This window comes from Scylla paramamosain, chromosome 12, assembly GCF_035594125.1.
Source record: "Scylla paramamosain isolate STU-SP2022 chromosome 12, ASM3559412v1, whole genome shotgun sequence".
Classification (NCBI taxonomy): Eukaryota; Metazoa; Arthropoda; class Malacostraca; order Decapoda; family Portunidae; genus Scylla; species Scylla paramamosain.
The window spans coordinates 20,348,623-20,370,982 of NC_087162.1; the positions used below are offsets into that span (position 1 = coordinate 20,348,623).

Here is a 22,360-nt window from a genome sequence, read left to right on the forward strand (position 1 = left end):
CTTGTCCTCTTCAGGTGATCGATGTGAGGTGAGACTTGATCCTTGTGAGAGCCAGCCTTGTCTAGCAGGAGCAACTTGTGTCACTTTGCCCACTGAGGGATTCCTATGCAAGTGTCCACCTGGTAGAACCGGCACACTGTGTGACCAGAGTGAGTCACTGTCATACTGATAGTTTGTGTGTTTGTGTCTATATACTTAGTTGCAGTGTAGAAAACCAGAGCTACATTTGTCTGGTCCTGTCTCCATATATATATATATATATATATATATATATATATATATATATATATATATATATATATATATATATATATATATATATATATATATATATATATATATATATTTGCCCCCATTCTTCCATAAGTTGATGTATTCTTCTTGTCTCTATCATGATATCTAACCTATTTCAAATATATATTTCAGTGAGAAGTTGTACTTTTTCTTTTTGTATCATTCAAATATCTCTCTTTCCACAACTTCTTACATTGTCTCAGTGTCCAGCCTTTCTTTCTTCCTGCAGTGAAAGAATTTTGTGTGTCTGTTTGTGTATTTGTGGATGTAAGTAAACCCAAAAATATACTGGACAATGTGTTAGAATCATTATAAAGAAATTTATTTCAAAATAATTAAAAATTTTCATTGTGTAGGTACTTGATAATTAACCTCTTTGCAATTTTCATCATAATATTTAATATCTGTTCAACTTATTCTTGGTAAACTTTCTGCATCTCAACCTAGTTTCACATGCTTTCCCAGTGGACAGAACATTACGTGAGGTAGTGATCCCAGACTTTGATGGGGACGCTTACCTTGAACTACCCACTCTGGAGAATGTGGGTCACTCCTTGGTGCTGGAACTGTGGTTCCTCACACGCTCTCCTGATGGGGTCCTCCTCTACAATGGACAGATGGGTGGTGGAGGAGACTTCATTGCCCTCAATCTTCGCAATGGACACGTTGAGTTCTCCTACAATCTGGGCTCTGGCCTTGCAACCCTTGTGTGAGTGCCATTGTGTTTAAATTTCATTTCTCTTTATATTCTCCAATAATGTTTAAATGGTATTTTTATGCAATTTTTAGATATGTTGCATTTAGTCTTTCGTTTAGTCAAGAGTGCTGTTGTGCCTTACTATAGGGAGCAGGGTTTGTTTAGAACTTGATGGTGGAGGACCAGCATTATGCTCTTTGGGAAGTACTATTTGTACAGTTTTCCATGAATATATCACTGGTCTCAAAAAAGCTTTTTCATTGTCAAGAAAATATTGTGAAAGTTCATGTAAAAAAGAAAAAGTTAAATCATGATTAACACTATATAATCATTGTAAATAATATTTTCACAGTGTATGCTTAGAAACACTGCACCCTTCAGGAGTGTCTGGTGTTTACCACTTCCATGCTTTGTCAGTTGTTGCTCAGGTTTTTAGTAAATGTGACACATTTAGATCAGCTTGTCACAGTAGAATCACCAATTATCATGTGTTGTTTCAGATTCAGGCTGAAGTAAGTAGTGGATCCACTGGTGTAGGTGGTAAACTGCAGGTCAGAGTGAGCAACATGAACAAGTACACTTTGTTCCTGAACTTACTCTGGCACAATTTAATTTATTACTTACCAGTATTATTATTTTGATCCACTTTCACGCTCCAGTGTGGACTCATGGTGGCTGGGGTCTTGAGACTGTCATGGGAATGCTGGATACAAGAATATGAATGATGCTGATAGAAGTGTTTCACTTCAAAATGAACACAATTGATTTTACCTTTAGTTACTCAGAAAAAAAAACTTGCAATCTAAATTTTACCAGGTCCTATGAAGCAAAGTTTTCGATTAACTAATCTGACTTCCCAAAAATCAACAAGACAAATTGCCTTTTTACTATATGTATATATGTATAACATGCATCAAATGTTATTTCATCTGTTACTTTGTTTATTATAGTATCAAGTCTATAACTGATCACTATTGTCTCATCCTGACAATCTTAAGTCCACACCTGTACTCAGTCACCACCTGTTCGAACTCCCAAATGCACTACAAAAAAGAGGAAACCATGAACATCTTTACCTTGACTTTCATTCATACATCTGCAAGAGGACAAATAATGTTATTCCCAAAAAGCTGAATGCATTTATTTACTGTACCTGGTTTTCTTGTGCCTCTACACATGTTTTGTCACCCCACCAGCCCCTTGTACATCACACACAAGATGAATGCTCATCCCTTCAAAAATATTTGTTTAGAATTATCTTATTTAGCTAATTATATTCCATTCCTTATTTCCCTAATTTTTCACACATTTGTGTTTGCATTTGAATATTGTTTGTTATCCTATTGTTTTATGCTTCTTCACATTGACCAGTAAAGAGCTTGATTGATGCCCATAAATGTCGTCTTGTCTGTGCTAAGGAATTTGCAGCTCCAGAGAAAGAGAGTATGCAAGATCTACCCTCAGATAAATCACTTTGTACCCTATTCATATCCTCCCCATTGTTGTGTAACTTTTTATCCATAAACACACAATACAGTAATTTCATTGCTGTCTGTACACATATCAAAGTAAAACCTATTGTATTTATGAAAAATAGTGAAATAAGGATGAGTAAGATTATAAAGTATAAAACACACATTATTTCAGTATGCAACCTGTCATGTATCACAATCCTGAAGGACCAGAGTAATGTAAGAAGAAACCATTTACTCTAATTGTATCCTTCCCTCATCCCCCTGCTTATAGGAGCCCTACCCGCATCCCCCTCAACACATGGCATGTGGTGAGGGTACGCAGGAAAAAGAGAAGAGGCATCCTGAGGGTGAATCGTGGTCACCGAGTGATGGGGAAGAGTGGACCACGCCTTAAGGAGCTCAATCTTAACCAGCCACTTTATCTTGGAGGGCTTGAGTAAGTTAAATTAAACCTCTGCTTTTATTCCTAATGAACATATCTTCAAAATTTAAATGTGTTCTTGTACTCTCACTTTACAAAATGTTATATTTGTCTGCCATTATTGTATTACTTCTTGTAACTGTTAACTTTTTTTCTATGTTGAGTCAGGTCGCTGCCAACATGGGGATTCAGTTTTGCTATCGGCCTGTGTTAGACATGATTCGTGGTAGAGTTTTGATGAAAATATTAGCAGAAAACAACTATGGTTCTGACCTGGCTGATACAAACCCCTCAAAAATTTAAATAAAATATTTCAAGACTATGTGTAAAATTTTTTTTTTTTTTTTTCAAGCATACAACTTAGGGTTTTAGATACATAGGAGTTCATAAAAATAAAAAGGATAATGAATAAAAACTGTTACAATATAGTAACAGTGATAAAAAAAAAACACACTGAGGCATTGTTTACATACATAGCTGATGAATGCTCACTGTTGATATCACTGTGAATGGTGGCAGCAGCAGCAGCCCGCCCTTTTTCTCACTAAGCTCACATTATTGTGCATGATGGTGGTGGTGGCAGGGCTGGCAGCAGTGCTGGTGACACACTCACATCCCTGACATTAGTATTACCATGTTCTGTGTTACAGACTTCTCTGTGGTTTGTTGTGGCCCATCCCCACATTAGGCTTTAAATTTCTTGTATTAGAGTATGACTTGGAAGCAAACTGACCCTCTCTGTTAGAGGCAGTTTGCGATAGAATATTGCTTGTTAGCAGTAATCTGACAATAGTATTTGTGTTTGTTAAATGGTAACATGAATGAGCATGCTTAAAATACAGTGTTTTTTTAGGTCTCTATTTAAAAACTACCAGCTGCACTCAGGTATTACTGGCAGATAATCTGGAATGAAGTGAGTGTGTAGGATCTTAGATATGTAGGGTTATGGGGAGAGGTTGTTAGAGATAGTGCAGCATCATGAGCCATCATAAAGTTAACACAGCCAAAACATGCAAACATGTATGGAGTCTTAAAAATATAATTAAATCTCACATTCTTTTAGATACTTAAGTCATGAGAATTCATCATTCAGTCAACAATTTTTTAAACATTATTACTAAAGTCTACTGTATCAAGATAAGCCTCAATTATAAGCACGAAAATGCATTGCTAAAAATTTGCCTCTCAACAAGCCAAAATTGATGAGGTAAACTTCTTCAACAGGAATTATACAACTGCACATCCTGACTCAGGAGTAACCATGGGTCTTAATGGAGCCATCCAGAGATTGCTTGTCAACTCTGAAGTTTATGACAACCTTGATGAGAGAGCAACTGGTGGAAGAGGAGTTCGTAGGTAAGTGGAAAAAAAAGATGTTAAATATTTTATACTTTTCAAATTAGGAAATGTTTTTACGTGAAAATATAAGGGTGTTTCAGAAATTTAAAATGGGCTCTATTTTTCACGGATTGATTTTATTAAATCTTTTGTGCAGCATCCTAACATTGGAGAGGAAGAACTAGGACTTTATGTTAAGAATCACACTAAAGATTTACACAACACACAGGTACCGTGGACCACCTTGTCAGATGAATCCTTGTGAAAATGGTGGAGTTTGTCATCCCTTCCGTAACAGATTCTTGTGCAAATGCCTTGCTCCATACACTGGCAAGTTCTGTGAAAAACGTGAGTATTATATAATTACATTGGGTGATCCCAAGATAATCATGAATTTTTATGGCAAATAATTTTAATTTTTGTTGCACACTTCCTTTGAAATTTATTCTAGTGATCACTGGCCACTTTCTCCTTTCTTCATGAGAGCCAAAGAGGCAATAACAAGGCCCTTCATTAATTTTTTTGTGAGCTGTAGGAAATATTTGGAACAGCTTTCACATCCTTTAAAGTACATGTGAGCACTTATAAGTTAAAAGGATAATGATTAGAAACTATGTAAAGAAGGTCTGTATGTGTAAAACTGGAGGTCATAATAACAGAAAAGGTCACTTGGAAGACAGAAAGGTAATATGAGAGAAAAAGGCTGCTTGGAAGATGAGAAGGTAAGGTAAGTGTAGACTCACAAGATTCTAATGTTGAATAACTTTTAGATTGATCTTTATAACCCTTAGACCACTACTCTCTGCTCGGAATGCTCTTGATTTATAGTTCCCTTTTTTCTCTTGAGTAAAGTCTAGAAATGTCTCCATATTCCTGCACAGGTGTCGATGAGGAACGGATGATGAAACCTGTCAATTTTGATGGCCAGACATTCCTCAGATTTCCCAACATGGTGTATAGAATGTGAGTTATTAAGTTATGTAGTCCAGCAGTGGGAGCTTATAGTTATTTTTATTAACTTTGCATTTTACATGTAAATAATATCACTGAAAGATTCCAAGCTACTAACCACTAATATTGTTATCCATTCCATCGAATGTGTATATCTTTTGTGTATTGCTAACACTGTTCCTCATACAGTATCTTAACATTGAGAATAAAATACATGCTTGTACTGGTAAATTTTACTGCATTTTTAAAAGATATTTTCTTGTTCCATCAAAGAAACTATCAGACTGATGAACATACCTCTTGCTGTACTAAGAAAGTCACCACATATTATGCTCGCCTGTAAGTCCTGCCCCCTGCTTTCTCCCCTTTTCTGCGGACCAGGTGATAGGTTCTACACTCTTGTCACATACTACTTTTTAAAATATATATTTAAGATATTTTCTGTCAAATTATCAACAAGCTTTGCCATTAGAAGATTTTTTTTTTCAGTACTAGAATAATAGTTATGTCAAGGTATTAACCCTTTAGAAAATTTGTGGAAACAAATAATATATTTTATTTTACATAATTCCCTTGATATGGTTGTTAACACACCATGACCTGAAATCATTCACTTGTTCTGTTTCCTAACCTTACACATACTCTACTGTTCTGATAAAAAAAAATTTTCATCCCGTTTAACAACCAACCACTTACACCATACAACTTAGACATCCTACATTCTTGTCAATTCTATCACATGCTTTCTCTAAACCCATAAAATCCAGAATGGTTTTTTTCCCTTTTGCTAAATATGTATTTATTTTTACAGCTTTTCTGAAGCACCAGTGTCTCCCTATTACAGTATTACAATTTTCATATGAATATTTTTGAGAATTAGCTCAAAGCAAGGCTACTTAATGTGACTGAAAATATCTTATGAACAATTAGGGAAGTAACAAGAGTGCACCAATCAGCTGCCCCACCAAATGGGGGGAAGAGGCAGTGTGTGGGCATTCTAGATGAGCTTAGGGTGCAGTCATTATTGTTGATGAGGATTATTCTTCAATGTTAATTTATTAATTTATGGAAATCTTACTTATAAAACATTTCATAAATGCATACAAGTATATTATATTACACCATAATATATCAAATGCTCCTTTAATTAGTAATTGTATGTACATATAGTAAAACAAAAACTTTGAAAGGGATGGCATTACACATCAGTGTTTGACTAATTTTTTTTTACTACTGAGGCTCTTTTCCTCAATGAAATGCTTATCTTACCTATGAAGAAAGGATCTAATGTTGGAGTACATGTAGAAACCTATGGAAGTAGACATTTCTATAGCTGGCATTGTTATAAGAAATTAAAACATACCAGTGAGCATGAATATTATACTAACTGCTATTATTACTAATATTTCATAGACTTAACTACCAAGTTTAACTAACTAACCCCTTCTTTATCTTGCTTGCATCCTTTGTGGTGGGCCATGTAGTAACCTGACACAGTACAATCTCACACTTGATGACTATGAGAGCCTTGACTTTCCTGAACCATGGACCAACATAGATCTCAGTTATCCAACTGAGTATGACCTTGAAGATGATATTGCATTCCTAGAAGAGGAGGAGGAGGAAGAAGAAGAGGGGGAGGAAGAGGAAGAGGAGGAACAAGAAAATACCCTAGGGGATGAAGTAAAAGACTTAGAGATATTATCAAAAGAGAAGGAAAAGAAAATAATTTCCTCTGTGGAGGATGAAGAGAGAGAGGTTGGTTCAGGCCTCTTCTCTTTATATAATGATGAGGATAATGAGGCATTCACTGAAGAGGAAGATTATGGAGAGGAAATGGAAGGTGATCCTCCTCCCACCCTCAATGAAATAGATCATGTAGTGTCACCATCAGAAGACAATGAAGAGGAGCCAGGACTGGGAGGGTGAGATGCTTGCTCTACTAACTGCATGAACAACCTGCTTAGTTTAACATGCAATTGTCAAGTTTTTTTGGTTAAACTGGTGTTGTACAATTAGTTACATATGAACAACATTTCATTATATATGGTAATTATGATATTTGACATTAAAGCATAATGCAGTAGATTCTGATATATGTGTCTTTAAGATTTGAAATGGTAACACATACAAATGTATAGAACTACCCTATAGAATAAAACATTGACACCAGTAGCATGTTCCACACTTTCGAGTCTAATCTCATTCTTGATGGCAGCAGTAGACGAGGTCAGACCACCAACCATTTTGAGATTCGCTTTCGAGCAACAACTCCCAATGGTGTTCTGGTGTGGCTCAACAAGGGATCCAGTGTATCAAGAGACTACTTTGCCCTTACTATAAATGGGGGCTTTGTGGAGCTGTCCTTCAACTTAGGCACACAACAGGCCCTCCTTGTGATAAGGTCAAAGGTGAGCTATTTCATCTGTCATCCTTCTGCATAACTTCTGCACTCATATTTTCAAACTAGGTTTAAGAGGGATGGGATGCTCTGGTGACATATATTTTTACCACTTTCCAGTATATCTATACTTCCCACTGGTCTTTAGCATGCCAAGTCTTTCTCTCTATGTCATCTTTCTTCTTTCTTATCTTTTTCCCTATAATTTATTTGACCTCATCCTTTCCTTTTTCTTTGTTTCCCTTTTCTTATCATTATTTACCTTTTTGACCACCATAGCAGCTTCTTGTTAGAACCACAAAACTATCTATCTTATAGCACTTATTACAATCATTATCATAATGAATGAAGTAAATAAGTGTTTATCTCGGTTGTCTTTGCCTTCACCTATAGCTATATCACACATGCATGTTTTCTGACAGCAGTCTTCAATGCTGGGGCCCTTGATTTCTGACAACCAGCTGGCTCTTTGAAGTATATCATTTGGTACCCAGTGCTACATGTGCACAACAAAAAACAACACGGATGACAGTCTACTAGGAGCTAGCATACAATAGAAATTGATCGATTTGATCATGCAATTTTAAGTTTGACTATATACAGTTCCTCTGCAAGAAAGAGCAAAAACAAAGAAAATGATGAGGAGGAAGATATGGACACAAGGATGGTGGTGTCCATATCTCTTGCTGTCATGTTGAATAAATCTTTCTTTAAAGGTGCATCCACACGGTCAAACAGTGTCCTTCGGACAAACACTGCTGCCATATTATAAGGCGAAGCAGGATGACGTCGTAAGCATTTAAACAAGGGAAGTTGATAGGGCAACAAAAAGTGGTAGTTTCTACTCTGTTCACCAGACAAAGACCGGCAGACAATGTTCGAAGCTAATGTCCGTTAGCAACACACAGGTATTTACGTCAGTGTTTGTGTGGATTTTGGCGACAGGTGGTTGTTGCCAGCATCTAGTGCAGTATATTATCACCATGGTGCACAAGAAGATAAAAAACAAAACTGAGAAAATTGCACTATGCAGCATGATAATTGCTGCACTGTGTAGGACAAGGTGACAAGAAGGGAATGGTGCAATGACTGGTTAAAAACATAAAGAGAAAGGGGAAGTCATGCAACCATTTTACATGAACTGCATATTGGTTATGAATCAGATTTCACAAACTATATGAGGATGGACCCAAACAGCTTCTATGACTTACTGGAGAAGGCAAAATCTTTCATAACGAAGCAGGACACCTGTATAAGGGAAAGCATATCACCAGAAGCATGTCTAGAGGCAACACTGATTTACCATAATTGATTGCTCATAAGATGCATGGGCTTATAAGATGCATCCAGTTTTGGCAGACATTGAAATGAAAAAATAGATAAATGAGCGGATTTAAAGCTCTGAATATGAAGTGAAGAATTTCACCTGACATTTGAAGACTCTCACATGCATTTAGATCATTATGAGATTGCAATATTTTGCATTTAAAAACTTTAATATTTATTAGTAGCTTACATACCAATCCTGTTGTGAGATGTAAACATATACCTGGCATGTGGCGTCGGCAGTGACTATGAGAGACTACAGGGGTAATAAAGTGTGTTCATAAGAATGTTAAAAGATGGGTGCAATTTTAATTGTATGGAAGTGCCTTACCTCAAGGAGTAACAGCATCACATTGTAAAGAACTCAGTGAAGCTTGCCCGTTTCACCGGGTTCGGTGTGTAACCAACCACGTGTTTGTTTTGGTACATGCAATGCATGGTGCATGGTCACTTAGGCAAATTCTTCCTGAATGGTGTCATTCTATGTGAATTACCAGTAAGTATGACCTATTGTATACTATTACCTTAAAAGAGTTGTTTTGTGATGTAGTACCAATCATCACTTTGTTTACATGTGCGAAGATGTCTGGGGTTTGATTTTAGAGCCTCTGTTGCCATAGACTTACCACCCAACCACTGCTCCAATGCTGAACCTTGGCCTCATAGGACGCAGGCTCATTTCCTGAGACTTTCTTTTTTTGGAGAAAAGGTGTGTCTTATGAGCCATCAAATACAGTATATTTCTTCCTGCTGTAATTCTTCATAAATACTGCTTCACTTGTACAACAAAGCTTCACAACTCCACACCTCATTGTTGTCTTGTGCCCCCAGGTGCGTGTGGATGATGGTCAGTGGCACGTGCTGGTAGTGCACCGACGGAAGCGCCTCGGAGTCCTCAGAGTCGACAACGAACGTCCAGTCAAGGGCCTTGCTAACCGCGGCTCTACCACACTCAACACCAATGGCAAACTCTGGATTGGTAAGATATTACTGATTTCTAGGAACAGAAGATATCCTAAAATATTAAGTAAAATACAAGAAATATACAAAAAATGTCTCCATGGTGTATCCTCTCCATGGTGTACGGTATCCTCTCAAGTCTTTTAACTCGCCTTTTTTTATGCTGCACAGGTGGGTCTCCAAAGATGCCACGTGGTCTGCCTCCAGCCTACTACCAGGGCTTCCGAGGATGCATAGACTCCATTCAGGTGGAGAATCGGGACCTAAACCTAGTGACACATGGTGACTCTTCTCTTGTAAGGTTCTGTGATGAAATGCGGTGAAAGGAAAGTGACATATTAGTGGTTGATAGCTGAAGTAAAAAGAACAAAGTTTTAAACTCCATTAGACCTTTTTCTGCCATAGACAATAAGTACTACATACTGTCATTGCAAGACAAACAGCCTTAAAATTATCTGACTATTCTGTTTTGCATACTATTGTGCATTGTGTTGAATGTACTTTGATATAAATGTTAAAGTAGTGTTTCATTACACTTTCATTACAAGTTAATGAAGCTGACAAGTTTTATATGTGCTTACTTTGTTCTTACACAGTCTATACCATACATAAAGACAAAAGTAAAGTTGACATTAATGGTTCAGTGCGGGTATGATATAAAAGTTCAATCAAAGGTTGTGTTTTGACTGATATGTGAGGTATTGCCATGAGCTACAAGGAAAAGATGGAGCCTAAAGCTTCATGGATGGTGTGATATACTAGAAATAATGTTTGTAATGTGTTTCCACATTACACTCCGCACTACAGATGGGCCTCATGTACGAGTCCCTGCAATGATCTGCACTCAGGCAGATTTAAAGCGTCTTATAATTTTTTTTTTTTGTTATCCATATGTACATACTGAAGAAGACTAACTCTTACATAGTGTAAACTACTGGGATGAATGTGTAGTGTTTGTTTTGAGGAAAGGCATGGGAAGGGCTCAGTTTTTTGTGTTGAAACACTTCACAAAACTGCTTGTAATTATTGCCTATGTAATTTGTGTTTTGTGTACAATTTTTATTGATCGAAATAGTTCTCAACATTAGAATCATTATATGAAAAATTGCAGTATGTATTTACATTAACTTTTCAGAATTTAATTAATTGTCACAAATTAAATATAAAATATTTCAGTTCTCAAATTGAAGTTAAATATACCATTGGATTTAAATTATAAACACAGGGTCTTGCCGCTGTCACCGGACTTAAATGAAACTCAGGCCTAAGCTACTACATACTAGACTGTCTCTGTGTTGTTCAGTATGACCTTACCTACCTGTAGCACATGTTAATACTGCTGCCAGTACTACTGTTAATATAACAAAGCCTTCAACTTTTATTTCTAAGTTGTTTAATAAAATGTAATGACCTACAAGAGTAGAATGGCAGTGTATAATTTTTTGGCAACTTAAATTAAGCGGCTACTGTTGACAAATGATCAGCACTATCTATCTATCTATCTATCTATCTATCTATCTATATATATATATATATATATATATATATATATATATATATATATATATATATATATATATATATATATATATATATATATATATATAAAATTTTTCCCACAACTGTTCTATATTTCAAAATTTTCCTTCTCATTTTCACCTATGCATTGTATGCAATTCTTTACACACACACACACACACATAGACTGAAGAGAGGTAAGAAAAAATTTGGCTGATAATTGTACAACTTGTGTATTAACAAATGTTACAGGTATTGCAGCAGCAATGTACTTCATATTTAGGAGTTTTAGAATGAGTTACAAAAATTTATTTGTAATTCTCAGTGTGAATATATTTTCATGGAAGCCTTTCATTAACTATATTGTTCCTGTGTATTTGGTGAGCTCAAGGTCAGCATCTAAATTTACACACACACACACACACACACACACATATATATATAATTTTTTTTTTTTTTTTTTTTTTTGCAGAAACTAATATTAATCAGTATCTATCACATTGTATACAAAATGCAAGACTGCTTCTCTTTAGTTACAACAATATCATTGGAGCTAATTGTATTAATTACTAGTATATTTTGTCAAATTGATAGTAATTCAAAAATATAATTTTGGAGAACTTGCTGCAAATAATGTCCTTAAAAATAAGCCAGTTATTATCAAAGATATATTTTTGTTACTGTAGATAATCACTATGTTTTAAGCAGAGCTGTATAGAATTGAGACCAGTTAATGAAAAGGTGTGCTGAGTCTGTTCCATTACTGAGCTGAGGCAGTCACATTATTCCATCCAAACCTCTTTATTAGTTAGTTAAGTATAAGGTTATATATAGTGTCATGAACCTTGTGGGGAAGCAAACAAGTGTAATATACTAACATGCTGATAAAATGCTACATTCAAGATTAAGGAGAGGTTTAGCAATCATACTGCTATAATGATCTGTGGTGAGAACTAAGCAAATTTGGGAGCTTTACTCAATATGTACACAATATCAATAATTATAGTGTTGAAAGTATGCCTGATAGGAGTGGAAATTATTTATTGCAATTAACTGATCACTATTCTTGTCAATATTTACTAATTAAGTGTTTGATTGTAACTTCCATTTGCTTTCTATATGATCAATTATTATTCTAAACTTATGTCAAAATGTTTGTTTGATAGAAAGAAATGCCTTCAAATGCAATCTAACCAGGATCTCTCCAAATCTTGTCTAGAGCTAATGCCGATAAGTTGATCTTCATGCAAGGTGATTTTATAAATTTGCCATTGCTTAATCAAAACTGTTTGTATGTTATATTTTGAAGAGTAAAACAGTAGGTTAATGATTTTCTTTATGTATTATAATTTTTGTACATGTAGTTCATTGGTGAGTCTGACCAGCAGGGATGAAGCACCACATCACAAACTCACCAGTAGCTGCCTCCTGCACTCCACTCAGCAGTCATAGCCCTTCAGGAACAAAAGAAAAATAAGAAACATTAGGACCTCTTTGGAAATCAGACAATTACCCTAATGATGAAGGATATAATATCAGTACTTGTATTCAAAACAGAAGCTTAAACTTATGATTCATTGATGAAGAGTGTTATGTTATATCTGACTTTTAAAATTCTTCCTTAGGGTGAAATGTGTAGGATATTCCTTTGAGATCCCTTTATTTTTTCACACCTAAAGCACTCCATACTGGTGAGAATTCATTAGTGCGCTAGTATTTTTTCTGTAAAGTTTTTTAAAAGGCCCACCTGTCTTCCAGAGGAGTGTTGATTTGTAAATATTGTAATATATAATAGAGAAATAATTTTTACAAGATAATGTGCCAATATTGTAGGACTGTGCAAACATGTATGTTTTAGTATTATAGATATATAAATATCTAATACAAATGTAGTACTGTTGCAACATGGAAGAAACTGATTTTTCGTACTCCACACTTTAGAAAGCAATTCACTTGGTCATATAAGTAAAAAGTATCCCAACACTAATGAAACACACCTTAATTGTATAGGAACCTAATTACCTGGTGATGTATATTTCTTTTTTCATATACAGTATATATTATGGGATTAAATTCTTGAAAATTATATATTGAATTGGAACTGATAAATAAATGGATAGTATTCCTGTGACACAAGCCAGAATGTCACACCCATTACATTATATGCTGATGTTCCTACAGATATTTTCATGAATCTGTAAATTTAAGTGTCATTCAAATGTTTTGACAGATCTTTATGTACATAATTCAGTGTGTTTGCACATATTTGTAGAAAATAAAAACCCAAATTAAATTTTTGTTCTTTCTTTTTTTCATCATTCTGCACAGCATATCTAGGAGTCAGCTGCCTCAAGCTGATCATCAGGTAGTATCAGAAGTAAGAGAACCTTTTATTAAAGTCCTTGGGACCACTCATGCACAACTACTCTTCTTTGCTCCACAGTCCTTTTGTATCAAACACTCTCAACTGTAAAGTCATCTATCTCATTGATGCTTTTTTTGTTACACCTCTGGTTGATGTTGTATGGAATTGGCCTCAAACGAGTAGAAATTATAATTATTATTTTATTTTATTAATTTTTTTTTTTTTTTTCAGGTAGGATAGACACTGACCTAGAGCCTATTAAAAGAGTTCAAGTCATTGAAAGGGGGAAATACAGAAGCAGACAAAGTTTCATAATTTACCAGGAAAAGGGACGAAAGAATGAGAATATTGGTTAACTCGTATTAAAGAGGTGGATAAAATAGCGGTGAGAAGCTAGAAAGTCTTGTGCAGCAAAGTGGTGGAAGAAGGAAAGACGTGCAGTTAGCAAGGCCTGAAGCACATTTAACATGAAAATAGCACTAAAAGATAGCAAGAGATGCAACATTGTGGTAGAAAAAGCGAAGCACTGAAGACAGTCAATTAGCAGATAGGGGGTGAGAAAAAACTGGCAGTGACAACTCAGAATGCCTAACATCAAAGATGATGTTTTAGCTAGAGATGAAATGGGAAGTTTGGATTAATAGTGATGGGTAGACCAAAGATGTTCAGTGTAGAAAAGAGGAACAACTGAGTGCCTTCAATTGAAGGAGAGAGGATGCTTATCTGGGTTGCGTTGAGTTAATAGAAGGAGGAATTGAGTTTGTGACAGCTTCTGTGGGAAATATATTTTAATCCCAACAAAACATTATTTAATGATGGGTAGTAATTGTTTCAATTTAAATAGTTTCAATGAGCAGATTAATTATCAGTGATCCAGGATTGTATGTGCATAAGCACATGCACAGCACATCCCAATAAATTTTTAAAAAATAAACAAAATTTATTAAAATAAAAAACTGACCTAATAATCAAGTAAGGATGATGGCAAAAAAAAAAAAAAGAAAAAAAAAAATCAGCTGCTTTGCCACTTTAGCCACCTTTTTCCATCTCTGTATAATTTGTGTACGTCCTTCAGGCTGGGAATTTGCTAACCAAATTTACAACTTCAACCAGTATCCCCCAATCAACCATCCCCTAACCTACTGGACATCCTCGAATGGTAAACTAACCTACCATTTTGTAACCTAACTGGGGAAGGTTTCGCTCCCCCTTTGGACCCCCAAATAAGATAAACTAACCTAACATTTTGTAATCTCCTAAACGGGGGGCAGGGCTTCCCCATGGACTCCCCTTTAGGTAACCTTATTATTGATATCCTACATTGTAAAATGGGGCTAGAAATACTCCGAACTGTGAGATGTAGACCTTGCAAAGGGCTATAGTTACGTACGGTGTATTGGTTGAAGCAGCAATAAAACTGAATTCCCTTTACTTTGCGAAATTACCTTTGCCTGTTGTCACTGTCCTGTATCTTTATGACAACAGCAAGTGTATGCTGTCTTGTGGGATGTCTTTCCTCTCTCACCTATGGAGGATACGCCTCAGTGAGCGTGTTTTTTGGAGATAATTGACAAAGTAATTGTCTAGAGTCCTTTCCCGGCCTTATTGCTGTCCTATTCTTTTTCAATTTTTACCCATATACCTTTAGATACACCTAAAACCCAAGTATAAGGTGAGGGAGAAATATCCCCTTTCGTTCATCCCAACAAACTTAGGGGCATAAGATTTTTTTTTTTAAGGGGGGGAGGGGTGGATACCTTGATCAAGTCATGCTTTGTCCGACCGCTGTTTACCCGCGCTTGGCGAACAAGCAGCCGATAGCAGGCGGCCAGGACAACCCCTTTGGGGGGACGACAGGGTAGCGGGCATAAGAACATAAGAACATAAGAAATAAGGGAAGCTGCAAGAAGCGACCAGGCTTACACGTGGCAGTCCCTGTATGAAACACTCCTACCTATTTCCATCTGTTATCCCCATGCATAAACTTGTCTAATCTTCTCTTAAAGCTCTCTAGTGTCCTAACACTAACTACATGATTACTGACTCCGTTCCACTCATCTACCATTCTATTTGAGAACCAATTTTTTCCTATCTCCTTCCTAAACCTAAATTTTTCAAGCTTGAACCCGTTATTTCTTGTTCTACCCTGGTTGCTGATCCTAAGAATTTTGCTTACATCTCCCTTGTTATAACCCTTATACCACTTAAAGACTTCTATCAGGTCCCCTCTTAACCTACGTCTCTCTAGAGAATGTAAATTTAACCGCTTCAACCTCGCTTCGTAAGGAATACTCCTCATCCCCTGTATCCTTTTAGTCATTCTCCTCTGTACTGATTCTAATAGACCTATATCTTTCCTGTAATGTGGGGACCAGAACTGCACAGCGTAGTCTAGATGAGGTCTGACCAGCGCCAAGTATAACTTTAATATTACTTCCGGCCTTCTACTTTTAACACTCCTAAAAATGAATCCTAGTACCCTATTTGCCTTGTTTCTGGCTTCTATGCATTGTTTCCCTAGACGGAGTTCAGAGCTAACTATAACTCCTGAATCTTTCTCGTACCCTGTACCTACCAGAGTTTGGGTGTTTAATGTGTACCTATTGTGTGGGTTTCCTCTACCTACGCTAAGCACTTTGCATTTATTGATATTAAATTGCATTTGCCATCTATCCGTCCATTCATTCATTCTATCTAAGTCTGTCTGCAAGGCAATGGCATCCGCTTCTGACCTAATTAATCTACCTATATTTGTGTCATCCGCAAATTTACTAACATCGCTACTAATTCCACTATCCAAGTCATTGATATATATTAGAAATAATAATGGCCCTAATACTGATCCCTGTGGCACCCCACTAATGACATGACCCCACTCGGATTTCGAGCCGTTTATGCAGGTGATGCAAAACCTACCTGGCGAGGTCGCCCCCGACAGTATTCCAGTCTGAGGACGCCACCCTCAGACCAGGCGGTTGGCTACCTGAGCTACTAGGCCCGCCGCAGCACGAAACAAAAGTTCGCAGATTACGGCTTCTGCTAGAACGCCCTTGATCCAGGGAACGAACACAGAGGCTCTATGCCCGCCCCCCGGACCCTTGGGGGACTGGTACAGCATCCGCACCGTGTACCCCATTATCAAAGCCATGAACCCGCTGGTATTTAAAGGCAGGAAGAGCGCTACCTTTCCACCAGCGGGCCGTCACCCCGGAAGCGCCAGAGTGAGTACCGATGTCGAGGGTAAGTGGGTTTGGCCCACTGACTCGGCAAATCACCCCGACGGCCCCCACCCCCAACGAGATAGAGAACTCGAAGGAGCAGAAGGACTCCGGATCAGTGAAGCTGTTCTGGGCTCAGAAGCCTGCCGGAACCCTATTGCTCTATGAACGTCTAAGAAGGGAGGAAGTGTAGGATGGGAGTGAATGGAAGAAAATAATTCACTGATTTATGATTGGAAACTCACTATTACAGCGATCTTATATTACATTATCGTCTTGTTCACCAATCCGTGGTTGCTGAGAAACTCCCACAAACTTCCTTGTTCTTGCAGAATAACAGAGAGATCAACCAATGATACAGCACACCCTTCACACGTAGTGGCCAATTACTGAAGTGACCGGCTTTGTTACATCATATAATGCAGTGTATAATCAAACTCACGTGGTGAGCTTCATTCCGAAACAGACACCAAACCATTTTTAATCAATTATTTGAACTCCGGATTTTTTTTTTTTCTTTTAATACTGAATCCCGACTCTATACATCGGATCTCAAATTCACTGTGTATTCAATGCACTTAATAATATGCGTGTTTTGACGTTATAATCCAAACTGCTCAATCCGGAATTTAATCTTCGGCGAATAAAAGAGCATCGCTAGATGGGTATTCAGTGTTTTTATAAGTATAGAGGTGCATGCATTCTGTCTGCCTATGAATTTTTCCATTTATGAATTAAAACACAATTGTCTGTTGGGCATCAGCTGAGTGTCATGGCCGACCTGTGCACCTCAGAATTATTGAGAAGAAATTTGATGTTGCAGCTGTAAGTAAGCGTCATAGGCGCCTCATTTTACGTATATTTGGTCAGTGCAATGCGTAATTTAATATGAGCTCGCCGTAATATAGAGTTTTAATCATAAATCGGTGAATTACTTGCTTCACCCCACCCAAAGAACCTGCATTCCTACATTCCCCCAAGTTTGTTAGGTTAGAGGGAAAGAGGTAATTTTCTCCCACTTTATATTTACGTATTAGGTTTATCAAAGGTATATGCGAAAGGATGGAAGAGATAGACAAGTGATAAGGCTAGGAAAGGACTCTAGACAATTACCAGAAAGATAATAGAACCCAATATTGAGCCGTTTTGGTACCCCACTTAGTACAGGAAAAGCGTAGCTCTCAGTGCCAGATACTGTAACTTAGGGTTGCCATATATGAACTATCAAAATTCCGGACACCTTCACTAACACCTGATTATGGTCCTGATATGATACTGGAAAACATGTAAATTAATTAAAAGAAACTCAACTTATTTACCTTTGCATATAGCTGATAATAAAATAATGTGTCATCTTCATTGATGAACCCTCTTCTTGCATTGCTCTCTTATGTTTCTCGGAGCTCACATGTGACTGTAAGTCATTAATGTCTTTATGTGCCAATGAGACAAATGTTCCTGGTTTACACACCAAACACTCGGCTTCCCACTCATCCCTGCCTTTTTTGAAGCACGGGAGTTTGTTCTGCTTCTCTGCAGTGAATTTACACTTTCGTTTGGGCATCTTGACAAGAACAAGTAATAGTTGTAATGACGAGGTCACAAGGCCGCAAACAGTAGTCCAAACTGACCCCTATCAGAGCTGGTGAAAGACTGGGGCGCGAGCGCGACGTCAAGTGAGGCGGCGTTGGGAAGGCTGCGAGCACCGACTTCATACAGGACCCATTACACGTCAGTCTTGACCGAAACCAAACCAAAGCAGCTGCCACTCGGTGAACCCCTCTCTCTCTCTCTCTCTCTCTCTCTCTCTCTCTCTCTCTCTCTCATCATTTCAACCCAAGGAAATTTAATAAATGTGATTTTTTAACAGTTAGTAATGATGGAAGGTGAAATTCCGGACATTTGAGGGATTTTCCAAAATCCCCCCCGGACGCAGATTTCGTTATCTGATTTCCGGATATGTCCGGGAAAATCCGGACGTATGGCAACCCTACAGTGTAACTCTATTTGACCTGTTTTGGAGGAATGCTTGCAGCCAACCAAGTAAAGATCCAGAAATTCCAGTAGCATAAAGTTTGTAAATCAAGGTGTCATGGTGAACATCAAAGGCCTTGCTGTAGTCAAAGAATACCACATTAACTGTATAACCACTATCCACCAAACCACCACCAAATAGTGATGAATAAATCCATTACCTTCAAAGTATTGCTAAAACCGGTGTGTTATAATTCGTTCTAAGGTCTTAACACAAACTGATGTCAAGCTAATTGGTTTATAGTTGAGAGGATTTCCTCTGGGGGTCTTTAAAAATGGGGACAATGTTAGAAACTTTCCATAGATCTGGCAAGTGGCCTGATGTTAAAGAAGATTTAAATATAAGGGATATGGAAATTCAGCAACACAAGACTGGAGTAAGTGGGGATGAATGCCATCAGGACCCATGATAGGAAAGACATCAAGAGACCTAAGGTAATCTTTAATTGAACTGATCAAACTCAGTGTTAGAGGTAGAGCTGTCATAGGACTGATGTTCAGCATGCTTTGCCTGATGTTGATTTTGAAACACAGAGACAAAAGCCTTAACAAACATGTCAGCCATGACTTTGTAGTCATCGGTTATTTCCCCTTCCCTGGTCAATAGAGGACCTACTAAGGGCTGATCAACCTTCTTATGGCTGACATAGGAATGAATAGCTTAAGGTTGGTATTGAAGGAGTCAATTAAGGATAATTCATATTGGGACTGAGTTGTGATGCTGTAGTTTCTATAATTTAAATCGTTAAAGTGAGCAAGAGCATTAGTGGAGAGTGTCTGCCATGCACCACTCTCTGGTCTTTATATGATGACCAAGCCACTTTTTTTTTTAGAGATCAGGAGGGCAAAGGATGGTTTGGTAGGCCAATGAGCTATTTAAACCCATGCTACATGCATACTGACAGGAGCAACTAGACATCTGTGAGCATTCTGGTGTGAGCTTTTAAATCTGGTTAAAGGGAAGGTGCCTCCTCATGGCCTCCTGCTGGGCAACAGTCATTAACCAGGACTTCATTAACTTCTTCCTCTGGACTGGAAGATAGCAAATATTACTGCCATCTACAAAAAGAGAGACAAATGTGATCCAGGCTATTACAGACCAGTGTACTGTGTAAAATCATGGAGTCATTTCTAAGAGAAAGAATAATCATACACATGAAGAAGAAGAAGTTCAGCAATAGGCAGTTTGGTTTCTTATATGGGAGGTCAACCTTGCTTCAGCTAATTAAAGTACTTGACAAGTGGACAAAGTTTCTGGATGAGGAAGGACATTGTATACTGTGATTTCATGAAGGCCTTCAATACAGTTCCACACTAAAAAAAAATTGCTGGAGAAGTTGAAAAGTTATAACAACAGAGGAGACATACTAGGCTAGATCAAGGGATTTCTAATTGGCTGAACTCAGAGAGTGATAGCAAACGGTAAAGCATCTTCTTGGCAGGCAGTCACAAGTGGTGTACCACAAGGGTCTATACTTGGGCCCCTAATGTTTGTCATCTACATAAATGATATGCCAAATTTTGGGTGATGAGAATGGCTGGGAGAAATCAAAATGAGCGTGAATGGGTCATGAAAAGAGGAGGCAAAGTGGGGAACTGAATGGGATGTGAGAAAATGGAAGAGTGAGATAGACAGAGAAGTGAAGTGTATAGGACTGAATGAACAGAAGAATGAGATGGAACGAAAGAGCACTCTGGAATGGTACAGGGAGAATGAGGTCCCGATGTATAGAAAGTGGTATGATGGAAGCAAGGTAGGTGATCCTCTCTTCCGAACTATGGGACCAAGTATGGATGTGAATGCAAGGAATTACAGATGGTTCCGCAGCAGTGTGTGCCAGATGTGTGACATAAGAGGGGATGAGACGTTGAAGCATGTGCTGGAATGTGAGGTATGAGAGGAACAGGAGAGAAATGATGCATGTGATTCTGACTGAAATAGAGCATAATATGAATGGAAAAGTGGAGAAGACAGGAAAAGAATAGATGGTGGTGCTGCTGGGACTGTAGAAAGACGAATGAAAGGATGATTTAGGCTGTGAAAGAGTTTCTGGAGAAAGTGTGGCGTGCCAGAAGTAGGGACACTTAGTGTGGAGGATATTGTTCGCTTTTCTACTTGTCTTTTGTCGGTTTGTCTTCTACAGGAGTTGCCAGTCCAAAGGCCTGGTTCAGGAGTGATCACGAGCCACCTGTATCTTCAAGATCAAGATCAAGTTCCTCTGTTGAAGAGGCGGACAGGCGGCAGACACACAAACACCAGCTGGTGACCGACTTCTTGTGGCCGACATTTGTTTTATCTGTATCCCGTCTGCCGCCTTCTCCGGGCGTTGTCGACTAACACCATGAGTGGGCCACACGCAGAGAAGGATCTGGACGTGACCAATAGCAGCCGGGGCTTGTGGCTGGTGAAGGTGAGGGCGACCCGTGGGATCTTAGGCCAGTAAACAAGTAAATAAGTTTTCCATAACCAGTGATCAAGGAAAAATAGTCTTTTATTTGTTTATTTGGTATTTCTTGATAAGAAGTTCACTCCCTCATCCCCCCAACCCCTCAAACAAGCTTGGAGGCCTGTGGGGAATCTGGGATTTTGGGGAGGGGATGAAAAATAAGTGAAATATAAACATTAAAAAAACTCAAAGGAAATTGACCTTAATATTTCGAATTTCCTTAACCTATCCTAGCCCTAACCTTTCTCTAACCTACCCTAGACACCTCCCTCGCTAGGATGTTAACCTAATTTGCCAGTGGGGCTGCGCTCCCCCCCGCCCCCCTTGGACCCCCCTCGCTAGGACGTTAACCTAACCTAGCCTAGCATAACCTAACCTAATCTAACATAACCTAGCATAATCTAACCTAACCTATATATATATATATATATATATATATATATATATATATATATATATATATATATATATATATATATATATATATATATATATATATATATATATATATATATATATATATATATATATAATACATATATATATATATACATATATATAATACATATATAATCTAACCTAATGAGAGAGCTCAAAGATTATACTGTTATCCCTTACCTGTGTGGTGTTGATATTCTCAGACTGATGGAGGTGGATATAGTTTAGCAGCTATGTTGATAAAGACACGAAACCTCTTCAAGTCTCCATAAACATAGCTGTAGCTAAATAACCCACATAGTGAGTTTTCCTCCTCCCAAACACTGGCACTTTTCTCTTCACCTTCCTCCACTGGGTAGCCATATTAATAAATGACAGTGAGCCTCTATCAGAATGCCTGACATGTCCCTAAAACAAATGAAAAGTGTAACTGAACCTACCATGGAAAATCATAATTGGTGCGCACAGGAATGGCCT

General features: G+C 37.7%; 2 protein-coding genes and 1 long non-coding RNA gene across 9 annotated transcripts in view; 2 read left to right on the forward strand and 1 right to left on the reverse strand.

The window, feature by feature from the left end:
- The window catches only part of LOC135105832 (agrin-like), a 136,079-nt gene extending 122,410 nt beyond the window's left edge, over positions 1-13,669 (forward strand). For 4 of the 6 annotated variants that reach the window (XM_064014435.1, XM_064014438.1, XM_064014437.1 and 1 more), the window contains 9 exons: positions 15-149; positions 760-1,003; positions 2,738-2,902; positions 4,112-4,243; positions 4,455-4,573; positions 5,107-5,188; positions 7,395-7,587; positions 9,735-9,882; positions 10,035-13,669. In XM_064014435.1, coding sequence (XP_063870505.1) covers positions 15-149; positions 760-1,003; positions 2,738-2,902; positions 4,112-4,243; positions 4,455-4,573; positions 5,107-5,188; positions 7,395-7,587; positions 9,735-9,882; positions 10,035-10,186 — 1,370 coding nt within the window. In that variant the 3' untranslated portion in view covers positions 10,187-13,669. Of the gene's footprint in view, positions 1-14; positions 150-759; positions 1,004-1,491; positions 1,566-2,737; positions 2,903-4,111; positions 4,244-4,454; positions 4,574-5,106; positions 5,189-7,394; positions 7,588-9,734; positions 9,883-10,034 lie in introns of those variants that run through there. The other 2 variants (XM_064014436.1, XM_064014440.1) reach the window with 2 other exon arrangements.
- On the reverse strand, positions 1-18,711 carry LOC135105834 (uncharacterized). 2 transcript variants are annotated; one of them, XR_010271028.1, is made up of 7 exons: positions 18,284-18,711; positions 12,797-12,835; positions 10,016-10,167; positions 9,711-9,874; positions 4,469-4,562; positions 813-4,221; positions 1-136 (listed from the first exon to the last, which is right to left on the reverse strand). It is a non-coding gene; the product is annotated as an uncharacterized LOC135105834 (long non-coding RNA). The 2 variants fall into 2 exon arrangements; XR_010271027.1 differs by having other exon boundaries at positions 813-4,562.
- The window catches only part of LOC135105833 (general transcription factor IIF subunit 2-like), a 23,095-nt gene continuing 18,392 nt past the window's right edge, over positions 17,658-22,360 (forward strand). The window contains exons 1-2 of the mRNA XM_064014441.1: positions 17,658-17,789; positions 21,143-21,409. Of these exons, the coding sequence (XP_063870511.1) occupies positions 21,341-21,409 (69 nt within the window). The 5' untranslated portion in view covers positions 17,658-17,789; positions 21,143-21,340. The remainder of the gene's footprint in view (positions 17,790-21,142; positions 21,410-22,360) is intronic.